General features: G+C 46.2%; 1 protein-coding gene across 9 annotated transcripts in view; it reads right to left on the bottom strand.

The window, feature by feature from the left end:
* Window positions 1-9,116, bottom strand: part of CCDC180 (coiled-coil domain containing 180) — a 57,277-nt gene extending 48,161 nt beyond the window's left edge. For 3 of the 9 annotated variants that reach the window (XR_009738083.1, XM_061425730.1, XM_061425731.1), the window contains exons 1-8: window positions 8,585-9,115; window positions 7,929-8,354; window positions 6,504-6,694; window positions 3,494-3,582; window positions 1,596-1,705; window positions 448-576; window positions 230-340; window positions 15-110 (exon numbers count right to left, since the gene is read on the bottom strand). Coding sequence is in view for 7 of the 9 variants with exons in the window: in XM_061425730.1 (XP_061281714.1) it covers window positions 15-110; window positions 230-340; window positions 448-576; window positions 1,596-1,705; window positions 3,494-3,582; window positions 6,504-6,694; window positions 7,929-7,997 (795 nt within the window). In the remaining 2 variants the exon portion in view is untranslated. Of the gene's footprint in view, window positions 1-14; window positions 111-229; window positions 341-447; window positions 577-1,595; window positions 1,706-3,493; window positions 3,583-6,503; window positions 6,695-7,928; window positions 8,355-8,584 lie in introns of all 9 variants that reach the window. The other 6 variants (XM_061425729.1, XM_061425727.1, XM_061425724.1 and 3 more) reach the window with 4 other exon arrangements.
* Window positions 9,117-22,367: the final 13,251 nt, after the last annotated feature.

The raw sequence follows: 22,367 nt of genomic DNA, 5'->3' as shown, positions 1-22,367 counted from the left end.
TGAAAACCACTCACCATGGCTTCTTTATTGATCAGCCTATACACGTCGGGCTGCATGAGGTAGGAAGTTTTCTCTATGATTTCCACATATTTCTTCAACACGCTTTTTAGCTAGAAATGACAAGGCACCACAGTGAATGACTCTCTTCTCCTAGAGGACTGAAAACAGGTGATGCCCCATAAATTGCACAAGCGACAGTCACCCAGAGCCCATCTGGAGGCAAGCTCACTTTATCTACCCGGGAGAACTCAAGTGAGTGCAGTGTCTCATCCAGCTCCTTGATCTCCTGCTTCTGCAGCAGGAACTTCTCGGCCACCTGATCCCTCAGCTCCAACAGGGTCTGTGCAGAGAAGTTTGGGTTGGACTGTGAGAATGGGTGGGACACAGGGAAGGAGGAGCAGGAGCGGACACAGGCGGGGCAGGCCCCACCATGAGGGAGACGCCTACTTGGATGGTGTAGTCTTCAAGGTTGCTGTCGTTTTCCACCTTTTTGAAGAGATTGTTCACATCCTCATCAGACTCAGCCAGCTTTTTTAAAAGAAGTGCTCCTGGTTCCAAGATGAGAGGTTCCATTTCCTAAAAGAGGCCAGGGAGGGCGAGGGCTATGGTATCAACACCTCTGGGACAGGAAGGACTCCTCCCCAACCCTATAGTAGGGAAGCGCCAGCTGTGGTCCCCTCTCAAAAATAGTAACTCGTAACTAGACCTAAAGAGTTAAGGTTTACTCATTGTTCCCAGCCATAGCACAAGGGCAGCACCATTTGGGACACATATCACGTGTGAGCCCTTGTCCTCAGACTCACTTGGTCCTCATCACAGCCTGTGAAGTAGGTACTGACCTTATGCCTGGCCTGTGGTTGGTGCTCAACAAGTATTCATTAAAGAAGTGGCCAAAGAAATAATTCCAAGAGTACTTCAGATGAGGGAACTGAGGCTCAGTTAGGTTGTGTGACCACAGGCACAGAGCTCATGGTGAGAGCAGAGCTCACGTCCAGTTGGGATTTATTAGAAAAGTGATGAGCAGGCTGGAAGAATGCCTTCTTGGTGCTTTGGGTCTACAGCCATCTCCCAGGATCCAGGGAATTCACACAGAAAGTGGAGAGTGTGATTTAGGGCCTAGAGATATGGACCCAAAAGGGCAAAAAAGGTCTCTTTAGGGAATATTCCAGGGATCAGTCTGGTTACAGACAAGGTCTCTGGAAAGGAATGGGGAGCCAAGTAAGGGCAGTGCCTAAGGGCAGGACGTTTGGCCCATTGTTAGCAGGACTGAGCAGGGTGATCCAAGACTTGGCTTAAGCATCAGACCCAGAGTCCAATTCCCACTTGGCCCTTATGTGCCAAATCAGGCAGGACTTTCTGGGCCTCACCTGTAAAATGGGGGTTGTAACAGTACCTGACATATAGGGCTGTGCTCACCATCAGCACTTGCCATGAGCCATCCAAACATGACTCCTGCAATTCTGTCTACACCATTCCGTCTACACTGTGGTGAGCCACTGAGGACCTGGGGGGTGGGGCAGTGGGTGCTGTACAGAGCCCACCCTCCCGTTGGAGGCGCCCAGGAACAGAAGGGGAGTGAGAGGGAAAATTCTCACCATCCCAATCTGAGCGATCTCCTCCTTAAAGCTCGCCAGGGCACTCTCGTAGCCCCTCCTCTTGGAATCTCCTTGCTTTTGAAAAGTGGTGCTGCTGATCCTCTCAGGAACTAGAGAACAACAGAGGTGATGAGGTTGCCCTCAGAGCGTCAAGGTGAGGTCAGAGCACCCAGGGGAAGACGGCAAGTGCCTGGGTTCAGGAGATGCCCATCCCCAAAGCAGGCCAGCAGTATCAGAGTCTTAAGGAGAAAGAAGGTGATCCTTAAGTGCTATAGGGAATTAAGTCTTGCACATACAACTGAATGCTGGAAAAATGTTCCAAATGGTATGTATAGAATAGGGCCATCTAGGTTTTAATTAAAAGTTTTATAGAAGAAAATACATACACAGATAAGAATTACTGACACTTACCAGCACTTACCACTCGCTAGGTCTTGTTCTAAGTCAATTACTCCTCGGGATGAAGCCGAGAGGCAGGTTCTATTTCCCTGTGCCCTGCTGTCCCCTGAATACCTGTGGGACCCTGGACACTATGTGGTCTCTTGGGAAGAGAATGCGTGCTACTGTGAAGGTGGACTTTTCACTTTCTGCTTGATCTCTTTCCTTTGTTTTTCTATATTGAGCAAGTACTACTTTTTTAATCACAAGGAAAAAGAGCTTCCATATCGGGATAAAGTCAAACTAGGGTAATGTGGTATGAAGGAAAAGAAAGAAAGAAAGTGAAGTCACTCAGTCATTTCTGACTCTTTGCAACCACATGCACTGTAGCCCACTAGGCTCCTCTGTCCATGGAATATTCCAGGTAAGAGTACTGGAGTGGATTGCCATTTCCTTCTCCAGGGGATCTTCCTGACCCAGGGATCAAACCTGGGTCCCCTGCATTGCAGGCAGACGCTTTACTATCTGAGCCACCAGGGAAGTACAATGTGTGTGTGAAGGTGTGAAGGAAGGCAATGTCAACTGAAAGATCCTTCCCTGAAATCACAGAAAATCGAGCTACAGTACACCCTTTACCAACTGGTCTCATGAGTCAGTGCTCCCTGTGCAGGCGGCCCCCTTCCTCCCCCAGCTCCCTGCACTGAGGAGAAGGTCCAGGGGAAAGGGTGACAAGGGTTCAAGGGACAAGGGTTCAGGGGACAAGGCTGAGGAGAGGAGGTTCAGGGGACAAGGTTGAGGGGAGGAGGTTCAGGGGAAAGACCCAGAGGACAAGGCTGAGGGGAGGAGGTTCAGGGGAAAGACCCAGAGGACAAGGCTGAGGGGAGGAGGTTCAGGGGAAAGACCCAGAGGACAAGGCTGAGGGGAAGAGGTTCAGGGGACAAGGCTGAGGGGAGGAGGTTCAGGGGATAATGCTGAGGAGAGGAGGTTCAGGGGAAAGACCCAGAGGACAAGGCTGAGGGGAAGAGGTTCAGGGGACAAGGCTGAGGGGAGGAGGTTCAGGGGACAATGCTGAGGAGAGGAGGTTCAGGGGAAAGACCCAGAGGACAAGGCTGAGGGGAAGGTTCAGGGGACAAGGCTGAGGAGAGGAGGTTCAGGGGAAAGACCCAGAGGACAAGGCTGAGGGGAAGAGGTTCAGGGGACAAGGCTGAGGGGAGGAGGTTCAGGGGACAGGCTGAGGGGAAGAGGTTCAGGGGACAATGCTGAGGAGAGGAGGTTCAGGGGAAAGACCCAGAGGACAAGGCTGAGGGGAAGAGGTTCAGAAACAAGGCTGAGGGGAGGAAGTTCAGGGGACAGGCTGAGGGGAGGAGGTGCGGGGAAAGATCCAGAGGAGAGGGTCCAGGGAGATGGCCTCCTATGAGGCTGAGCAGAGGAACAGTGGGACCTGCAGGTGCTTCTACATTAGAGCTCCCAGGAGCTCCCCATGGAGCACTCTCTGCCCTCACAGCTGAACACAGGCTCACCAATGGTGTCCATGAGGCCCCGGACTTCTCTGGCGTCGATGGCGTTCTCACTCTCTTGAGCTTTTTCCTTTTTGGCTATTTGCTTTTCCCTGAGACACAAGCAGAGGAAAACACTGACCCCCAGGGGCCCCTCACCACCCCCTCCAGGGTAGCTCTCAGTGTCCACAGAGACCCTGGGAATTGGCAATATCCTGGGGTTATTATTGGTGTAAAAACACCCAATTCCAGAATGCCCCGAGGACGTGCCCCTAGCAAACACTGCCAGGGTATCTGCTGCCAGCAGACACACCACAGTCCTCAGATGAGAAGAGGGGCCTGCCTCAGGGAGCTTGCTCCATTCTGGCTGCACACCGAGTGTGGGTGGTGGGCATGAGCCATCTTCCACATGTGGAAACTGAGGGCCACTGGGGGGTTGGTCAGCCTGGGAATGCTGGACCGAGGCTCAGCGTTCAGCAGGCCCTCATCTGCTTCTTCAGCAACCCATTAGATGAGGCACCTGGGGTGACCCCATTGTCCAGGGTAGGCGATGCAGGAGGGAAGTCCCTGGACAAACTGGCCCTGGGATTCCCAGATCCCTGCCTGTGATGCCCAGGTCCATGATCCACAGAGTTTGGGTGAGGGAGCAGAAAGCTGGGACCCCAGAACAAACTCTCAGCAGGGAGGACCAGGATGGGTGAGCACAACCTCAGCTTTGGAATGAAAATCCTGGAATGTGCTGTCCACAGGATAAGTGCCCCAGAAACGCAGTTCTCAGCAACACCTGCTGTGAAGCACTTTTCAGACATTGTCTGATGCAGTCCTCATGTACATCTACCACCAAGGGAGACTGCAGGGCGGCAGCTGATGGGGCCCAGGCTGACTCTCCAGAGGCGAATCTCTCAACTTTGTCAACCAAATGCCTCTGGACCAAGGCAGCTGCACTGCAGCCAGGGTACCCCAACTATGGGAGCTGCTTATGGCTCTGGCTTCTCGGTCACTTAATCCGTGAACCTGGGGACCTGGTTTATGCTAGTGGTGATCTACCCGTACCCCAAGTTCCTCTTCCACTCACCCAGATGTCCTGTCCTGGGTGAATGAATGCACAAGTTGACTGGTTTAGCTAGCTGAATTTTCAAGAAGGGGACAAGGCCCTCAGAGAGGTGCTGATGCTGAGTTAGTGACCTCAGTCACTTTGAGGGTAGCAGGGCCTGGTTGGTTATAAACACATCTCTCTTCCTGGGCAGGGAGTTGTGCTCTGGATTCACATCCACAGCAGAGTGGACCTAGTCGGCACCAGGAAGCTGGCACAATGTCAGCACCCTCCATGAGAAGTACCTTTCCCCAAATACTGTCCTGTGGGTGCAAAGAGCTCCTAACTGATGTCATATCCAGTTATGGGGATGATGGGTGGTTCAAGCCTAAACTAGGGGAAAAGGGGACCTTCGGGAAGCACAGGGAGACTTCAGAAGACCCTGGGCCTAATAGAGAAGAGGTCAGCAGAGAGGAGCCTGTCCTTTAAAGGATCCAGAGTTATAATCAGGCTGCAAGACTGTCACCCTGGGAGATGGGGGGATCATGGTCAGGTCCCAGTTGTCTGTGCCTCTGGATCCTTGCATTGGGCATCAGGGACATGGGCTGGAGAGTGCTGACCTCCTGTCTGTGCCTGGGCAGCTAATGGGTCTGCCCAACAGTTCAGGGTGCTGAGTCTCAGAAGCTGTAGGGGAACTTTGCTTGGAGAGACTTGAAGGGCAGGGCAGGGGAGAGACCTTCACCCAGCAGTGGGTCAATCCCTGCTCCAACAAGGTTAAAGGGAACACAAAGGCAGATAGAGCTGGACTGACTCCCTGTCCCAAAGTCCCACACCTGAGAAGCATTTATGGTTGGTGCAGAGATGAAAGAACCTAGGGGCAGCTCAGCTCCTGCTACATTCTCCAAAGTGCCCCCCACCGAGGAAAATGCAACCCCTCCTTTTCCTTTCTTCCTACTTGAGGAGTGTGAGCTCAGGGAGCTGAAATGGCATGTTTGGGAATCTCAAGTTCAGCTCCCTGCTTCCACCCCACTGGCTCCCATCTCAGGGAATGGCTGTCCATCCAAGGACTCAGGCCAGAGACCTAGGACTCTCAGGAACCCTCTTCTCCCACCCAATCTGTCACCTGGTGCCCTGGGTTCTGCCTCCAAAATAAACCCAAAGTGCCCTGCTGACCCTCTCACAGCCCTACAGAGCTGACATGGACTACCTTGGCCTCCTCCCTGGCCTCTCTGCCTCTGCTTGCAGCCCCCCACATTCTGCACACCACTGCTTGAAAATCTTTAAAAAAAAACAACCCTGAGGGAAAGGGTAGGGAGAGAGGTAGGAAAGGGGTTCAAGAATGAGGGGACACACGTAAACCTGTGGTTGATTCATGTTGATATATGAATAAACTATCACAATATTGTAAAGTAATTATCTTCCAATTAAAATAAATTAATTAAAAAAGAATAAAAGAAACCCTGTACCCATTAAAAAAAAATGCAAATCACTGCTCACTAGTCACTCCAGTGAAGTTCGAAATACTGACTGTGGCCAGCAAGCCTCTCCTGGCCTCATCTCCCACTCCTCTCCCCAGGCCCGCTGATTTCTTCAGTCTTCTGGAGAAGATCAAACTGGTACTGCCTCAGAGCCTCGCCCTGTGCTTCCCTGCCCTCATCCTCTGGTTTCAGTGGAAGTTTCCTGACTCCTGTCCCCCACCACCCTGACCTTGATGTCAGAACCTTTCCATCTTCGGGGAGACCTGCTTATTTATTTACTGTTGAGTTCAAGTTCCAGGAGTTTGGGATCTGCATACCTGGTGCCTGTCAAAGGGAGAGGGAGGGAGAGAAGGAAAAGCAAACAGCCCTGCAAAGTAGACATTATTATTATTTCCATCTCTCAGAGGAGGTACCTGGGATTTCATTCCCATCTGGTACTCATCTTGTGGGAGCTCTTCTTGAGTTTTTGAAAATCCTGACCACCCCTGGTGTGTGGGGTTGTGGCCTGGAAAGCAGGACCTACCTGTAAAGAACAGGGTTTTCTGTGGTCCAGTCATTGGGTAGGCTGCGCATCCACTTCCGCTGCCGAGGAGACATCATCTCACCTTCACGGACATCCACCTTCTTCACCAAGGGCTTCCTGCCATCCTTTGGGATCATGGAACGCTCCACAGCTCGCTTCCTAGAGGATGCCAGGGAGCGGACCAGCTGCACCTGAATCCATGCAAGAACCCGGTGAAGGCAGCTGGAACTGTAGACTCCCTAGCACCCAGGCTGCCTGCGCTACCTTAGAAGCTCAAGTGCGAGCCTGCCAGCAAGAAGGCACTTTGAGGGAGGCCCTCAACCCCAGGGGATACCCATGAAGGAGGGCTCTCTACTCCCCATGTTGGTCATTCAGACATTTTTGGGAGGGCATCTTTTAAGAAATTTTAATGAGAACCAAGATGTGCATCCCATCATTTTTTATAATCACAAAGAACTGAAAAAATGGAACTGTCCAACAATAGGGGATTGGTTAAGTAAACCCAGTATCTCCATTCAATGCAATGTTAGGAATTTATTAAAAATGAGACTTACAAAGGATTTTTTATGACATGAGGAAATGCTTATGATATGATATACAACAAAACCTAGTAATTAAGAGCATAAAAGAAAATTATGATGAAAATTATACATTGTGATTTCAAAATTTTAAACCCATGGAGAAACAATGAGGAGAAAATATGCCAAAGGTTAAGAATGGTTGCTTCCAGGGAGCAGGATCATGTGAGTAATTTCTACAGTCTCTTTACACTAATATAATTTCCAAGCCCTCCACAAAGAGCATTACTTAGGACTCAAAGTAGGAATAAAAATCCCCTTTAAATAAGCAGTACAGAACTTCAAAAGAAGGGTTTGAGTATGTTTTTCTTTTAAGATGTCATCTGTGCAGTTTTTTAGACATGACAAGGCAATGCCAACTACTTATATAATTATCAAGAGGGCATTACTTTAATAAATTACAGGAAGTCCTATATCAAAAACTAGGCAGCCACTAAACATTGTGAAGTACATGACTTTGCACTGACACAGAAAGCTCTCTGAGATACTGCAAACAGGGAAAAAGGAGGTTTTAAGGCACTGCTATAGAATCACACTCACTTTTTAAACAGAAAAATCAGAGATGCTTTCATGCATAGAAAAAAGATTCAGGACACCCAAAGGTTAATTATCGCTATTTCTGAGTAATTTTAATTTTAATATAGATTTTGCAATTTTCAGGAACAGACATTCTAATTTTGTATTCCTACATTTTAGGAAACAATAAGAATTATTTTTCATCAACACAATTTCAAAGCCCTTATTTCATTAGGTTCCCAGGCAAGGAAGTCTTCTAAGGGAGGGAAGCTTCCGGGAAGCTGAGGGAAGCAGGGGACCAGGAAAAGGGGAAATGAAAGGACAGGCCTACCTCAGCCTCGAAGATCTGCTGGTAGACCCTCCCGCTGGGAATCTGGGTCACCTTCCCCACGGAAGACATCTTGGCCTCGAGCTGGACACCCCTGCAGGGAAGCCGTTGTCTACGGGTTGGTCTCAGACCAGGCGGATACTGAAAAGCCTCTCCACCCGCCTCCAAGGAAAAGTCCTCCCCGGAGGACAAGTGTCTCCAGGCAGACAGGCTGGGCGAGCCCACCGGGAATGAGGCACCCCAGCTCTAGCAGAAAGCATCAGAGCCCCTCTCAGGCCTCGGAGTTTATACTTTAAAAGAAGAATCGGAGGTGGGGGCGGGCGGAGGGGTGCGAAGAAGCAAAAAGGAAACAAACCTCAGGCACGAAAAACTGGAACTCACGAAGGCTGGTCTCCCAGCCACGCGCCAGGTGCAAATTCGAGATTGACTCTGAGGGCAAAGTATGACGGTTACTGTTTTGTACTTGACTCTTTCAAACTCTTCCGGGAAAAGTCAACGTACCCAAAAGGTGTCAGCGCAGATCTCAACCTGGCCTTGAACTCCTGACTGGCGCTGAAAGCTGTTCGAGGACCTCCCCCGCCGCACCCACCTCCCCAAAATGGACACTCGGGTAGGAGGAGAAGGAGGAGGGAGCTGTCTGATTCTGGCCAATTCCGTACCTACTGATTGCTGGGAAGCACAGCCCCCTCCTCTCACGCCTGCTCCCCAAGCCCACCAAGGAGCGGCTGCGGTCTCAGGACAGGCCCTCTAAGCCCCACGAAGTGGAGCGAGGCCCTGTGTTCAGGGGCCCGGCTGCGGCCACACCTGCAGAAAGTACCACTCAAGCCAGCCAGGGCGAGTCCAACCTCAACTGCAACAAAACACATTTGGTCTCCAAGGCAACACAGAGGGGCGGGAGCTCCGCTGGCCCCGCCCTCACTTCCTTTCCAGGGAGGGGACTTGGTTGCCCTTAGGGACCTGAGCCCCCACGTGGAGTAGTGAAATTCCGGCCAGTTTATCTGGCAGAGGGATACCTCAGGGCTGGCAAGAGCATCCAGAGCAGCATACTGAATGTTCTGAAAACTAATAGGAGACAGGAGACGCAGCTCTGAGCCGCTGTGGTCAAGAAAAACCTCCCTATCTTCTTTGTCTTGGTTAAAACCAATCTCTGCTGGAAAGTAGCATAGAGTGGTGCTTGGCTACAAATAAGAACTGGAAAGCATCTCTAAAAGAGACCATCTCTTTCTCATAAGGGCTTAGAATCCAGGCCTCAAGAGTTGAATGGAATTATAATGAAAAGGCTAATTTATAAGACCCTCGGAGAAGGCAATGGCACCCCACTCCAGTACTCTTGCCTGGCAAATCCCATGGATGGAGGGGCCTTGGTGGGCTGCAGTCCATGGGGTCGCTAGGAGTCGGACACGACTGAGCGACTTCACTTTCACTTTTCACTTTCATGCATTGGAGAAGGAAATGGCAACCCACTCCAGTGTTCTTGCCTGGAGAATCCCAGGGATGGGGGAGCCTGGTGGGCTGCCGTCTATGGGGTCGCACAGAGTCAGACACGACTGAAGCGACTTAGCAGCAGAGGACCCTGAGTTCCATTCACCCAACTCACCATGCCACGTAACTCTCCTTAAATACAGATCTCACCTATTCACTCTTTCTCTCAAAAGGCCCTCACTGCGGCCCCCACCAAACCCAGCCACAGTCCCTAGATGACCATGGAGGCCCCCGAATCTGGCTCCCACCCTGAGTCTCCTACTTCAGCAAACTCCTCACCCTTCCTCACCCTGCTCCTCTGCTGGGATCCCTCTGTCTTTACACACCCCAACCCCCCACATACTTTCAGCCACTAACAGTGACAACATCCCATCTACCCAATCTGACCTCCTCTCCCCTTCTTCACCTCACCCCCTCTCCTCTGAATGTGCTCATACATTCAGTTCAGTTCAGTCGCTCAGTCGTGACTGACTCTTTGCAACCCCATGGACAGGAGCATGCCAGGCCTCCCTGTCCATCACCAACTCCCAGAGATTACTCAAACTCATGTCCAGGGAGTAGGTGATGCCACCCAACCATCTTATCCTCTGTCATCCCCTTCTCCTCCTGCCTTTAATCTTTCCCAGCGTCAGGGTCTTTTCAAATGAGTCAGTTCTTTGCATAAAGTGGCCGAAGTATTGGAATCTCACCTTCAGCATCAGTCCTTCCAATGAATATTCAGGACTGATTTCCTTTAGGATGGACTGGTTTAATCTCCTTGCAGTCCAAGGACTTCTCAAGAATCTTATCCAACACCACAGTTCAAAACCATCAATTCTTCGGCGCTCAGCCTTCTTCACAGTCCAACTCTCACATCCATACATGACTACTGGAAAAACCATAGCTTTGACTAGACAGAACTTTGTTGGCAAAGTAATGTCTCTGCTTTTTAATATGCTGTCTAGGTTGGTCATAACTCTTCTTCCAAGGAGTAAGCGTCTTTTAATTTCATGGCTGCAGTAACTATCTGCAGTGATTTTGGAGTCTAAGAAAATAAAGTCTGTCACTGTTTCCACTGTTTCCCCATCTATTTGCCATGAAGTGATGGGGCCAGATGCCATGATCTTAGTTTTCTGAATGTTGAGTTTTAAGCCAACATTTTCACTCTCTTTCACTTTCATCAAGAGACTGTTTAGTTCTTCTTCGCTTTCTGCCATAAGGGTGGTGTCATATGCATATCTGAGATTATTGATTTTCTCCCAGCAATCTTGATTCCAGCTTGTGCTTCATCCAGCCCAGCGCTTCTCATGATGTACTCTGCATATAAGTTAAATAAGCAGGGTGACAATATCCAGCCTTGATGTACTCCTCTCCCTATTTGGAAACAGTCTGTTGTTTCATGTCCAGTTCTAACTGTTGCTTCCTGACCTGCGTACAGATTTCTCAAGAAGCAGGTCAGGTGGTCTGGTATTCCCATCTATTTCAGAATTTTCCATAGTTTGTTGTGGTCCACACAATCAAAGGCTTCAGAATAGTCAATAAAGCAGATGTTTTTCTTGGAGAAGGCAGTGGCACCCCACTCTAGTACTCTTGCCTGGAAAATCCCATGGATGGAGGAGCCTGGTAGGCTGCAGTCCTTGGGGTCATTAAGAGTCAGACACAACTGAGTGACTTCACTTTCACTTTCCACTTTCACGCATTAGAGAAGGAAATGGCAACCCACTCCAGTGTTCTTGCCTTGAGAATCCCAAGGATGGGGGAGCCTGGTGGGCTGTTGTCTATGGGGTCGCACAGAGTCGGACACGACTGAAGCGACTTAGCAGCAGCAGCAGCAGATGTTTTTCTGGAACTCTCTTGCTTTTTCCATGATCCAGAGTTGGTAATCTCTGATCTCTGGTTTCTCTGCCTTTTCTAAATCCGGCTTGAACACCTGGAAGTTCACGGTTCACATACTCTTGAAGCCTGGCTTGAAGAATTTTGAGCACTACTTTACTAGCGTGTGTGATGAGTGCAAATGCGGTAGTTTGACCATTCTTTGGCATTGCCTTTCTTTGGGATTGGAATGAAAACTGACCTTTTCCAGTCCTGTGGCCACTGCTGCATTTTCCAAATTTGCTGGCATATTGAGTGCAGCACTTTCACAGCATCATCTGTCAGGATTTGAAATAGCTCAGCTGGAATTCCATCACCTCCACTAGCTTTGTTCATAGTGATGTTTCCTAAGGCACATATGACTTCTCATTCCAGAATGTCTGGCTCTAGGTTGGTGATCACACCATCATGATTATCTGGGTCATGAAGATCTTTTTGTATAGTTCTTGTGTGTATTCTTGCCACCTTTTCTTAATATCCTCTGCTTCTGTTAGGTCCATACCATTTCTGTCCTTTATTGTGCCCATCTTTGCATGAAATGTTCTCTTGGTATCTCTAACTTTCTTGCAGAGATCTCTAGTCTTTCCCATTCTATTGTTTTCCTCTATTTCTTTGCATTGATCGCTTGTACATTGGTTGTTGTCAGATGCAGGAGTTAAGGGCATCCTATTGGAGAGTGTTTCCTGTGAGGAAGGCATGGCCTCCTATCTTTCATCCAGCTTTGATTGCCCTCAGCACAGTGTCCTGCACATAATTCAGACACACTGAATGCTTCCTGCTAAATGCAGGAACACCTGGAGTGTCCTGGCCTGACTTCCAGAGGTGGCTCTTTCCCACACACGCACCCAGAGTTCTGCACAGCCAGGGCGGAAGGTACTGTGGTGGATGCTGAACCCAGCACAGATTTCCTACAGACCTGGGGTTTCCTGACTCCTCTCAGAGGGATCCCTGTCCCAATTGCTCATAAATGCTACCTATGACAACTTCCTTAAACAAGTGGTCATTCTGTCCAGACTACTTTCAGAACTTAAGAAACAGTGAGAAGAAAGCCCTTTTATTCCCGTTCTTTGGTCCCAGGTTTTATTAACAAGGTGAAATATTATAACAAGTGACTGGACTCATTTTAGCTGGAAACAGAGAAAGTATGTTTACCTGAGGTTATGGATGAAAAACATGGTAAAAAATCGGAAATGTTCAGGAATTATTTGCAGTTAGCAAGATCTCTGTTTTGTCGAGGGGGTCCTACTGGCTTGGCACTTGTACATCAGAAGCCATATTTTCCCTGCCCAGATGCTTTCTGGCACATCCATAATGTGGGGGGTTTTAATTTTTTAATGTATAGATACAAATATGTAGGCATGGATATATCAGGTATGATGTTTTGTTCAGAGTAAGCAACACACATTGTTTAAAATAGAAAAAAAAAATTGAATGGAGAAAATAAAAATAACCCATAATATCACTGCTGAGAATTTGCCTTCCTTAATTCCCAAATTTCTGGGCCTTTGTGTTTGGGTTTGGATCAAACATGAAAATTTGTGTTTGGCTTTTGGATGGCATTTGCATTACCCCTCTAACTCAAAAGTGTTATAGCTGGAAAGAATAACCAGTTGGGGATCACCTGGTGAGCCTACCTCCTGTGTTAGAGACGCACAGGAGGTGAGAGACAGGGAATGAAGGAGTGAAGCCAAGCCTTTGGACTCTCTTTTCCTGCACCGTAACATCATATCTTCCCCCATTTGAAAATGTCTCTTGACTCGAACCTCATCCTTTTCCTTCCTCTTCCATAGGCCATCATCCATCTTCTCTATAGTCCATAGAAAGAAGACCAAGAAGCACCACTCAAAGAGCTAATATTTATTGAGAGGGTTTAATAGTCTCAATAACTATGAGAGGGGGTACCACAATTAACCCATATTACAGATGAAGAAACTGAAGCTCAGAGAGTTGGTAACTTGGCCAAGATCTCTGAGATAGGAAATGGTTAAATCCAGGATATGAATCTAGACCATGTAATTCAGAGTCTTGAACCCAACACTATACCATCTGACTTTGGGATTTGCCAGAAAAAAAGTTCTGGATCCAATTGATAGGATTTTTGCGTTGAATCATAGTACATGTACTGAAAAGTATGGAAATCATAAGTGTATAGTTTAATAAATTATCCAGGGGGAAACACACCGGGTAACCAGTACCATAAGAAGTAGAACATTACCAGCTCTCCAGGAGCCCCCCATATGTACCCATCCCAAGTCACTGCCCTTTCCTCCCCAAGGGTAGCAGATACTCTAACTCCTGAATTAGTTTTGCTTGTTTTTGAACTTCAGTGGAATCATACAGAATGTTGGACTTTTATGTTGGACTACTTTCATTATATTTCTAAGTTCCAAATATCTTTTTTAATGTGGCTGTAGTTCACTTTTATTTCTGTATAGCATTCCATTACAAAAATATATAACCCACTGCATAATATTTATCCTTTTTATTATTGATGTACATTCCAGTTTAGAGAATTACCAAATCATGCTGTTCTGAACATTCTTTTGCATGGTGAACATATGTAGGCATTTCTATTCTATTTCTATTCATATTTTCATATATTTAAGGCTATTTTCATTTCTTTTTGTGTGAATTCTGGGTTCATGTCTTTTGCCAGTTTTTCTACTGTGTGTCTGTTCTTTTTCTTATCAGTTTCTAGGAGCTGTTTGCATTTTGGCATGTGAGCCCCTTTTTAATATGATTTGCAAATATTCACAGTTTATAATTTCTTCCTTTTTATTATGAAGGTTGGTTTGGGTTTTTTTGTGTGTGTTTTTGTTCATTTGTTTTGCTATGTATTGTTAAGATGTTGCTAAGTCGCTTCAGTTGTGTCTGACTTTGTGAGACCCCATGGACTGCAGCCCACCAGGCTCCCCCGTCCCTGGGATTCTCCAGGCAAGAACACTGGAGTGGGTTGCCATTTCCTTCTCCAATGCATGAAAGTGGAAAGTGAAAGTGAAGTCGCTCGGTCGTGTCCGACTCTAGCAACCCCATGGACTGCAGCCTACCAGGCTCCTCCATCCATGGGATTTTCCAGGCAACAGTACTGGAGCGGGGTGCCATTGTTAAGATGTTACTTCTCCACAAATTGACCCATAGATTTATATAATCACAATAAAGTATCTAAGCAGATATCTAGTGAAAGTGAAAGTCACTCCGACTCTTTGCCAGCCCATGACTACACAGTCCATGGAATTCTCCAGGCCAGAATACGGGAGTGGGTAGTCTTTCCCCTCTCCAGAGAATCTTCCCAATCCAGGGATTGAACCCAGGTCTCCCACATTGCAGGCAAATCTTTACCAGCTGAACCACAAGGGAAGCACAAGAATATTGGAGTGGGTAGCCTATCCCTTCTCCATATCCCGACCTAGGAATTGAACTGGGGTCTCCTCCATTGCAGGTGGATTCTTTACAAATTGAGCTATCAGGGAAGCCCATATTTGTTCAGATATCTGGTGAACACTGACTATTCAATTTCAAATTTTCCATAGAAATGCCAATTACCAAGAATAGTCAAGACAAGCTCAAAGAAGAATAAACTTGGATGGCTTACACAACCGGATATTAAGCCTTTGTATAAAGCTACAGTCAACAGGGTAAAATGCCATAGTAGTACAAGGAAAAACACCAGGAGAAACAGAGTCCAGCCCAGACCCACATATGTGAACATTTATGTCATATATACTAAAGTGACCCAGCAGAGCAATGGGGAGAAGATAGTTTCAATAAATAGCCCAGGGTCACTGGTTATTCATATGGGAAAGAAATTAATCTTGACTTCCATTTCACACCATAGACAAAAATCAATTCCAGGTGGATTTTAAATCTAAATGGGGACATTTAAAATAATAGCATTTGTAGTAGATATCATAGGAGAATATTTTCAGGACCTTGGAGCATAAAGACAAAAATTAATAAACTTGACCTTATTAAAATTAAGAACTTCACTTCATCAAAAAGCACCCTCAAGAGAGTAAGAAAGCAAGAACAGAATGAGAATAAACATGTGTCATAAGGAAAAAGCCTCATAAAGGATATGTAACTGATTTCCATGAATTAATAAGATGAAAGAGACAATATACCTGAAAAAAAATGGGCAAAAGATTTGACTAGGTATTTCATAGAAAGTTAACCAACTGGCTAAAAAGGACATGAAAAGCTGTACAACATCATTATTCATCAGGAAAATGCAAATGAAAACCACAATGAAACACCACTACACCTATACCAGAATGACTGAAAAATGCTGACAATACCAATTGTTGGTGAAGATCTGAGCAACTGGAACGCTCATACACCACCGTGTGTATAAACTCCTACAACCACTTTTGAAAATTCTTTGGTAGTATTTCCTAAAAATGAACTTACACATACTCAATGACCCCAAAATTCCACTCTTGGGTAAATACTTCAGCTCAGTAAGAATATGACAAAATTATGAAATTTTAAAGTGTGACAATACATTTTAAAGTTGAGGGAGAAATACAAAAGTGATACCGCCTTTCCAGACTCACCAGATCCAGCACCGCATAGACTCCCTGCCAAGTGCTTTGGGGCGCCTGCGCAGCTCCAGAGACTTGGGGTACTCAGAGGTGGCATGTGGTGGTGGTGGGTCGGGAGGAGGATGGCAAAGAACACACATCCTGAGTGGAGCTGCTGGTTCAGTGAGCAGTGTGCTCAGTAAGGCTCAGCGGGAGCAAGCTGGGCTAGAGCTCCCCACCTCATAGCTCACTCTCTTACCGTCCCCAGGAGTGCCAAACCTCAGGAACTTCTCCTCAGTGCATGACGTCCTTTCTTCTGGGCAGAGCACCTCCAAGTACCATCTAAAGAAGACATGGGGAAAAGTTTCCAGGTGTAGGCCTCTCTCCCTAGGAGTATCAGGTGGATGAGGAATCTCCCTTAGGGCTGGCACTGCCCTCTCTTTCAATAATCCAGACCTCCTGGGAGGCAGCAAACCCTGGGGACAGGGACTGGGCTGCTGGGTGGAATCTCTAAGCCTCCCTAGGACCTTAGGCCACCAGTTCTGCTTCAAAACTCAGTTTCCTTAAATGTCAGAGCCTGGGTGGAGCCAAATCGGAGGTTCCCAAATGCTTCATTGATAGCAACAAACTCTATGTTCATTTGAAACTGCTCAGAAGAAACTGGAGTGGAGGCCCAAGGTGACTGACACAAGGGCTTCCTCTGAGGCCCACAGAGCCTTCTGAGCTCAGAGGAACCCGCTGGCATCTGGACAGTTTGGATCATTTGAGTTCTCCAATAGAAGGGATTTGCTCTCATACTGCTCCCATTATTCACAAATTTCTCCTTCCTTTTTTCCCCCTCCCTTGAGGAAGAGTTCCCTAAATTTTCAAAAGCTGGTTGCAAAGACGACTCACAAAGCCAGGAGCTGCTCATCAGGGCTGAGTGGAGGCTGGAGGTCTAGAAAGAGAGGAGGGGGTGGGGCCAGAGGGAAAGGGGCACCAGATGGGGCGCAGTTAGTTTCTCACTTAAAGTCTGAAAAATTCCAGTCTTGTCTAGATAAACAGGAAGAGGGGTGTGTTTGGTCTGTGGGCAGGAAGGGGACAGTTTGAGGGTAGGAGGCCCCGGTAAGGGGATAAAAAGGTGGCAGCTGGCCATTCCAGGAGGGGATGCCGAGCTGGCAGAATCAACAGCTCTCTGGCTTTCGTGCTGGTCCATCCTGCCGGCACTTAGCTTCCTCCAGGTTGTCGGGCTGGGTGGAGGTTCCTTTCTTCACTAAACCAGCCGGTCTATCCTCAAGAAGTCAGGCCTCCGCTCTTCTCCTGTCTTCATTCCATACTCCAGGGGAGGGCATCCTGCCTGCACCACGAATGGGCACTGCTGGGGACTCTCATGGGCCAGGTGAACAAATGAACAGACTGCCAAGCCTTGGGTCTAAAGGGCAGGACCAGGGACATAAGACACCCAGCCCTGTTTCCTGGCTGGCAAAGCAGCAGAGCTGCTGGACTGCAAAGCTGCAGGAGGTTTTGGTCTGAAGCTGGAGTCAGTCTCCCCCTCAGATGGTACCACGGAGGAGAAAGAGATCTGCTGCTGCTGCTGCTAAGTCGCTTCAGTCGTGTCCGACTCTGTGCGACCCCATAGACGGCAGCCCACCAGGCTCCCCCGTCCCTGGGATTCTCCAGGCAAGAACACTGGAGTGGGTTGCCATTTCCTTCTCCAAGAAAGAGATCTAGGTTCCTTCAAGTCCCTTTCTGCCTGAGTTTCAGCTCCCTTGTCTGCCACCCATGTCCTGCATTGAGGCCCCGCCCAGGTCCACGTCCTGTTTTGTGGTTGTGCACTGCCCCCCCGAGGTCACCTGTGGTAGTGCAACATGAGGGAGGGTGGTTGGGGATCCTAGAGATGGGCTAGAGGACTCTTTCTGAAGAACACTGGCTGTCTTCCTCCTAGGGGAATCAGATCAACCTCCAAAAAAAGGAATATTCCTCTATGAAAAGAATAAGGTGAACAGTTGTGGCACTCACTGGTGGGGAGTGGTAGCGGAGTGGAAATCAGAGACCCTCTGGGCAGGATACTCTCTGCTCTGTCCTCTGCGTCTTACATTTACTAGAAGAGTTTGGTAACAGAAGTGGGAGACCCGTTGACTCGACATACGGGGGAAGGGGGCTGGCATCAAGGACACCTTCCCGGAGCAGGCGCTATTTACACCCATCTCTGAGAACAGGTAGGACCTGGACGGAACGAAGACGGAGGGGTCCCTGGGGTGCCTGTTAAATGTTTCACCTGAATGACTGAAACCTACGACATTTTCAAAGGTGTGTGTGTTTTTAGTCACTCAGTCATGTCTGACTCTTTGTGGCTCCATGGACTGTAGCCTGCCAGGCTCCTCTGCCCAAAGAATTTTCCAGGCAAGGATACCAGAGTGGGGTGCCATTTCCTATTTCAGGGAATCTTCCCGACCCAGGGATGGAGCCCGCATCTCTTGCATCTCCTGTGTTGGCAGGCAGACTCTTTAGCGCTAGTGCTACCGTATCCTCTAAAGTCAGCTAATTATAGATGTGTTTGATTAAATAACCAGGAACTATAATCTCACCAACCTGACATGTGGGACCATCACAAGTTGTAATAATTCTTTTGTACATATTGTAAATATAAGATGCTAAGCTGGTCTAATATTTTCTTCCATTCCATGAGTTATCTTTCACTTTCCTGATAGTGTCGTCTGATGCACAAGTTTATCATATTTGCTGCTGCTAAGTCACTTCAGTCGTGTCCGACTCTGTGTGACCCCATAGATGGCAGCCCACCAGGCTCTCCCGTCCCTGGGATTCTCCAGGCAAGAACACTGGAGTGGGTTGCCATTTCCTTCTCCAATGCATGAAAGTGAAAAGTGAAAATGAAGACGCTCAGTCGTGTCCAACCCTTAGCGACCCCATGGACTGCAGCCTACCAGGCTCCTCCATCCATGGGATTTTCCAGGCAACAGTACTGGAGTGGGGTGCCATTGCCTTCTCCATTATATTTACTAAGTCTTAATAATTGTCTTATAACTTACGTATTCTTTTTCTTTCTTTCTTTTTTTTTTTTTTTGCTTGTGCTTTAGATGTTATATCTAAGAATCCTTTCAGTTTAGTTCAGTCTACTGTTGCTACTTGGCTGTTCTTCACATGGGTGCTGGTTGAAGAAGAATAATATATTAGTTCTAAATAGAGTTATAATGATTCTTAATATTTGTAAATGTTCAAATAACTATTTTGGAATAAAAAATTTCTAACAGTTTTAAAAATTGGAATGATGATATGGTCTGAACATGAAAAAAAAAATCTATGTCACAAGGATAATGGTAACTATATATTAATATGTCAAAAGCCATACCTAGTCCATAGTCAAAGCAGCCACCTACTATGTAGGAAATACTGTTTAATCTGGAGTTATGTAGTGTTTATGAAAAGTCAGAATAGCCAGTCACCACCTTCCCAGTGTAATACATCAGATTAGTCCTCTGGTTTCTTGAGCCTTTTGATATTATTGCCTGGGAGAAGGAATTATTGCCTAAGTGGCTAATGAGTACTGAAATTATAAACAAACAGTCCAGCTCCAGGTACTTGATGTGGACTTTTGGAGAAAATGTAGACTCAGTTCAGTTCAGTTGCTCAGTCGTGTCTGACTTTGTGACCCCACGGACTGCAGCACACCAGGCTTCCCCGTACATCACCAACTCTAGGAGCTTGCTCAAACTCATGTCCATCGAGTTGGTAATGCCACCTAACCATCTCATGTTCTGTCGACCCCTTTTCCTCCTGCCTTCAATTTTTCCCAGCATCAGGGTCTTTTCAAATGAGTCAGTTCTTTGCATTATGTGGCCAAAGTATTGGAGCTTCAGCTTCAGCATCTGTCCTTCTGATGAATATTCAGGACTGGTTTCCTTTAGGATGCACTGGTTTGATCTCCTTGCAGTCCAAGGGACTCTCAAGAGTCTTCTCCAACACCACACAGTTCAGAAGCATCAATTCTTCGGCACTCACCCTTCTTTATGGTCCAACTCTCACTTCCATACATGACTACTGGAAAAAACCATAGCTTTGACTATATGGACCTTTGTTGATAAATTAATGTCTCTGCTTTTTAATATGTTGTTTAGGTTGGTCATAGTTTTTCTTCCAAGGAGCAAGCATCTTTTGATTTCATGGCTGCAGTCACCATCTGCAGTGATTTTGGAGTCCAAGAAAATAAAGTCTGTCACTGTTTCCATTGTTTCCCCATCTATTTGCCATGAAGTGATGGGTCTGGATGCCATGATCTTCTTTTTTGAATGTTGAGTTTTAAGCCAGCTTTTTTACCCTCCTCTTTCACCTTCATCAAGAGACTCTTTAATTCCTCTTCACTCTCTACCATAAGGATGGTGTCATCTGCATATCTGAGGTTATCAATACTTCTAGCAATCTTGATTTCAGCTTATGCTTTATCCGGTCCAGCATTTCACATGATGTACTCTGCATATAAATTAAATAAGCAGGGTGACAATATACAGCTTTGACATACTCCTTTCCCAATTTGAAACAGTCCATTGTTTCATGTCTGGTTCTAACTGTTGCTTCTTGACCTGCATACAAGTTTCTCAGAAGGCAGGTAAGGTAGTCTGGTATTCCCATCTCTTTAAGAATTTTCCAAAGTTTGTTGTGATCTACACAATCAAAAGCTTTAGCATAGTCAATGAAGCAGAAGTAGATGTTCTTTGGGAATTCTCTTGCTTTTTCTATGATCCAACAGATGTTGGCAATTTGATCTCTGGTTCCTCTGCCTTTTCTAAATCCAGCTTGAACATCTGAAAGTTCATCATTCATGTACTGTTGAAGCCTAGCTTGGAGAATTTTGAGCATTACTTTGCTAGTATGTGAGATGAGTGCAATTGTGTGGTAGTTTGAGCATTCTTTGGCATTGCCTTTCTTTGGGATTTGAATGAATCCGACCTTTACCAGTCCTATGACCACTGTTGAGTTTTCTAAATTTGCGGGCATATGGAGTGCAGCACTTTCACAGCATCATCTTTTAGGATTTGAAATAGCTCAACTGGAATTCTATCACCTCCACTAGCTTTGTTCATACTGATGTTTCCTAAGGCCCACTTGACTTCACATTCCAGGATGTCTGGCTCTAGGTGAGTGATCACACCATCATGATTATCTGGGTCGTGAAGATCTTTTTTGTGTAGTTCTTCTGTATATTCTTGCCACCTCTTCTTAATATCTTCTGCTTCTGTTAGGTCCATACCATTTCTGTCCTTTATTGAGCCCATCTTTGCATGAAAAGTTCCCTCAGTATCTCTAATTTTCTTGAAAGATCTCTAGTCTTTCCCATTCTATTGTTTACCTCTATTTCTTTGCATTGATCACTTAGGGAGGCTTTCTTATCTCTCCTTGATATTCTTTGGAACTCTGCATTCAGATGGGTTATCTTTTCTCCTTTGCCTTTTTCTTCTCCTCTTTTCTCAGCTATTTGTAAGGCCTCCCCAGACAACCATTTTGCCTTTTTGTATTTCTTTTTCTTGAGTCCTCCAAGAATCCTTTACCAAATCCAAATCGTGATATTTACCCCTTTAAGAACTTTATAGTTCTAGCTCTTAAATTTAGGTTTGCTCCATTTTGAATTAAGTTTTGTATATGATGTAAGGTAAGGATCTAAACTGGTTCTGCATGTGGATATTTTATTTTCCTCGAACCATTTGCTAAAAACAGTTTTCCACATTCCAGGTTCCCTTTGTTGAACTTCAACATCTGTTGACAATCATATGACCATAGATATACGGTTCATTTCCGGACTCTCAGTCTATTTCATGGTCTGTATGTCTATCTTTATGCCAATGATGTGTTGTTTGATTACTACTGCTTTGTTGTAAAACTAAAAATCAGGCAGTGTGTCTCCTAACTTTGTTCACTCCATCCAATATTGTTTTGGCTATTAGTTGCAACTCCAAATGAATTTTAGGATCAGCTTTTCCATTTCTGCAACAAAGATTTATTGCAATTTTATAAGAACTGAATTGGATATATAGAGTGCTGTATTTTATCATAAGTCCTCTAATCCATAAATATGGGATATCTTTTCATTTATTTATAATTTCTTTAGCCTTTATTTCAAGAAATATTTTGTTTTTTTCAGAGTATGAGTCTAGTGTATCTCCTGATTAAATATATTTTAAAGTATTTTATTATTTTTAATGCTCTTGCAAACAGAATAATTTTCCTCCGGTGGCTCATTTCTATAGATTTTTAACAATTTTTCCTTTCTATAGTTGTACTGAATGGCAGTTGATACATGAATGTTAATCTGTATCCTGTAACATTGCTGAACTCATTTACTAGCTTCACAGTTCCTTTTTGCTTCTGTTTTTTATTCCTTCAGAATTTATGCATATGAAATCACGACATCTACAAGGAGAAATGCTTTTACTTTAGCTAGTACAATCTTGAAGATTTTCACATCTGTTTTCATAAGAGATATTTGTCTGTAGTTCTATTTGCTTCAGAAGTTTCCGGCTGCTTGCCTATCAACATTAAGCCGACCTCACAGAACGAGACAGGAAACATTTCCTTCTCTTCCATTTTTTAGGGAGAA

The sequence above is a fragment of the Bos javanicus genome, chromosome 8 (assembly GCF_032452875.1).
Source record: "Bos javanicus breed banteng chromosome 8, ARS-OSU_banteng_1.0, whole genome shotgun sequence".
NCBI lineage: Eukaryota > Metazoa > Chordata > Mammalia > Artiodactyla > Bovidae > Bos > Bos javanicus.
The sequence above is the reverse complement of the archived record's forward strand: the minus strand, read 5'-3'. Positions and strand labels throughout refer to the sequence as shown.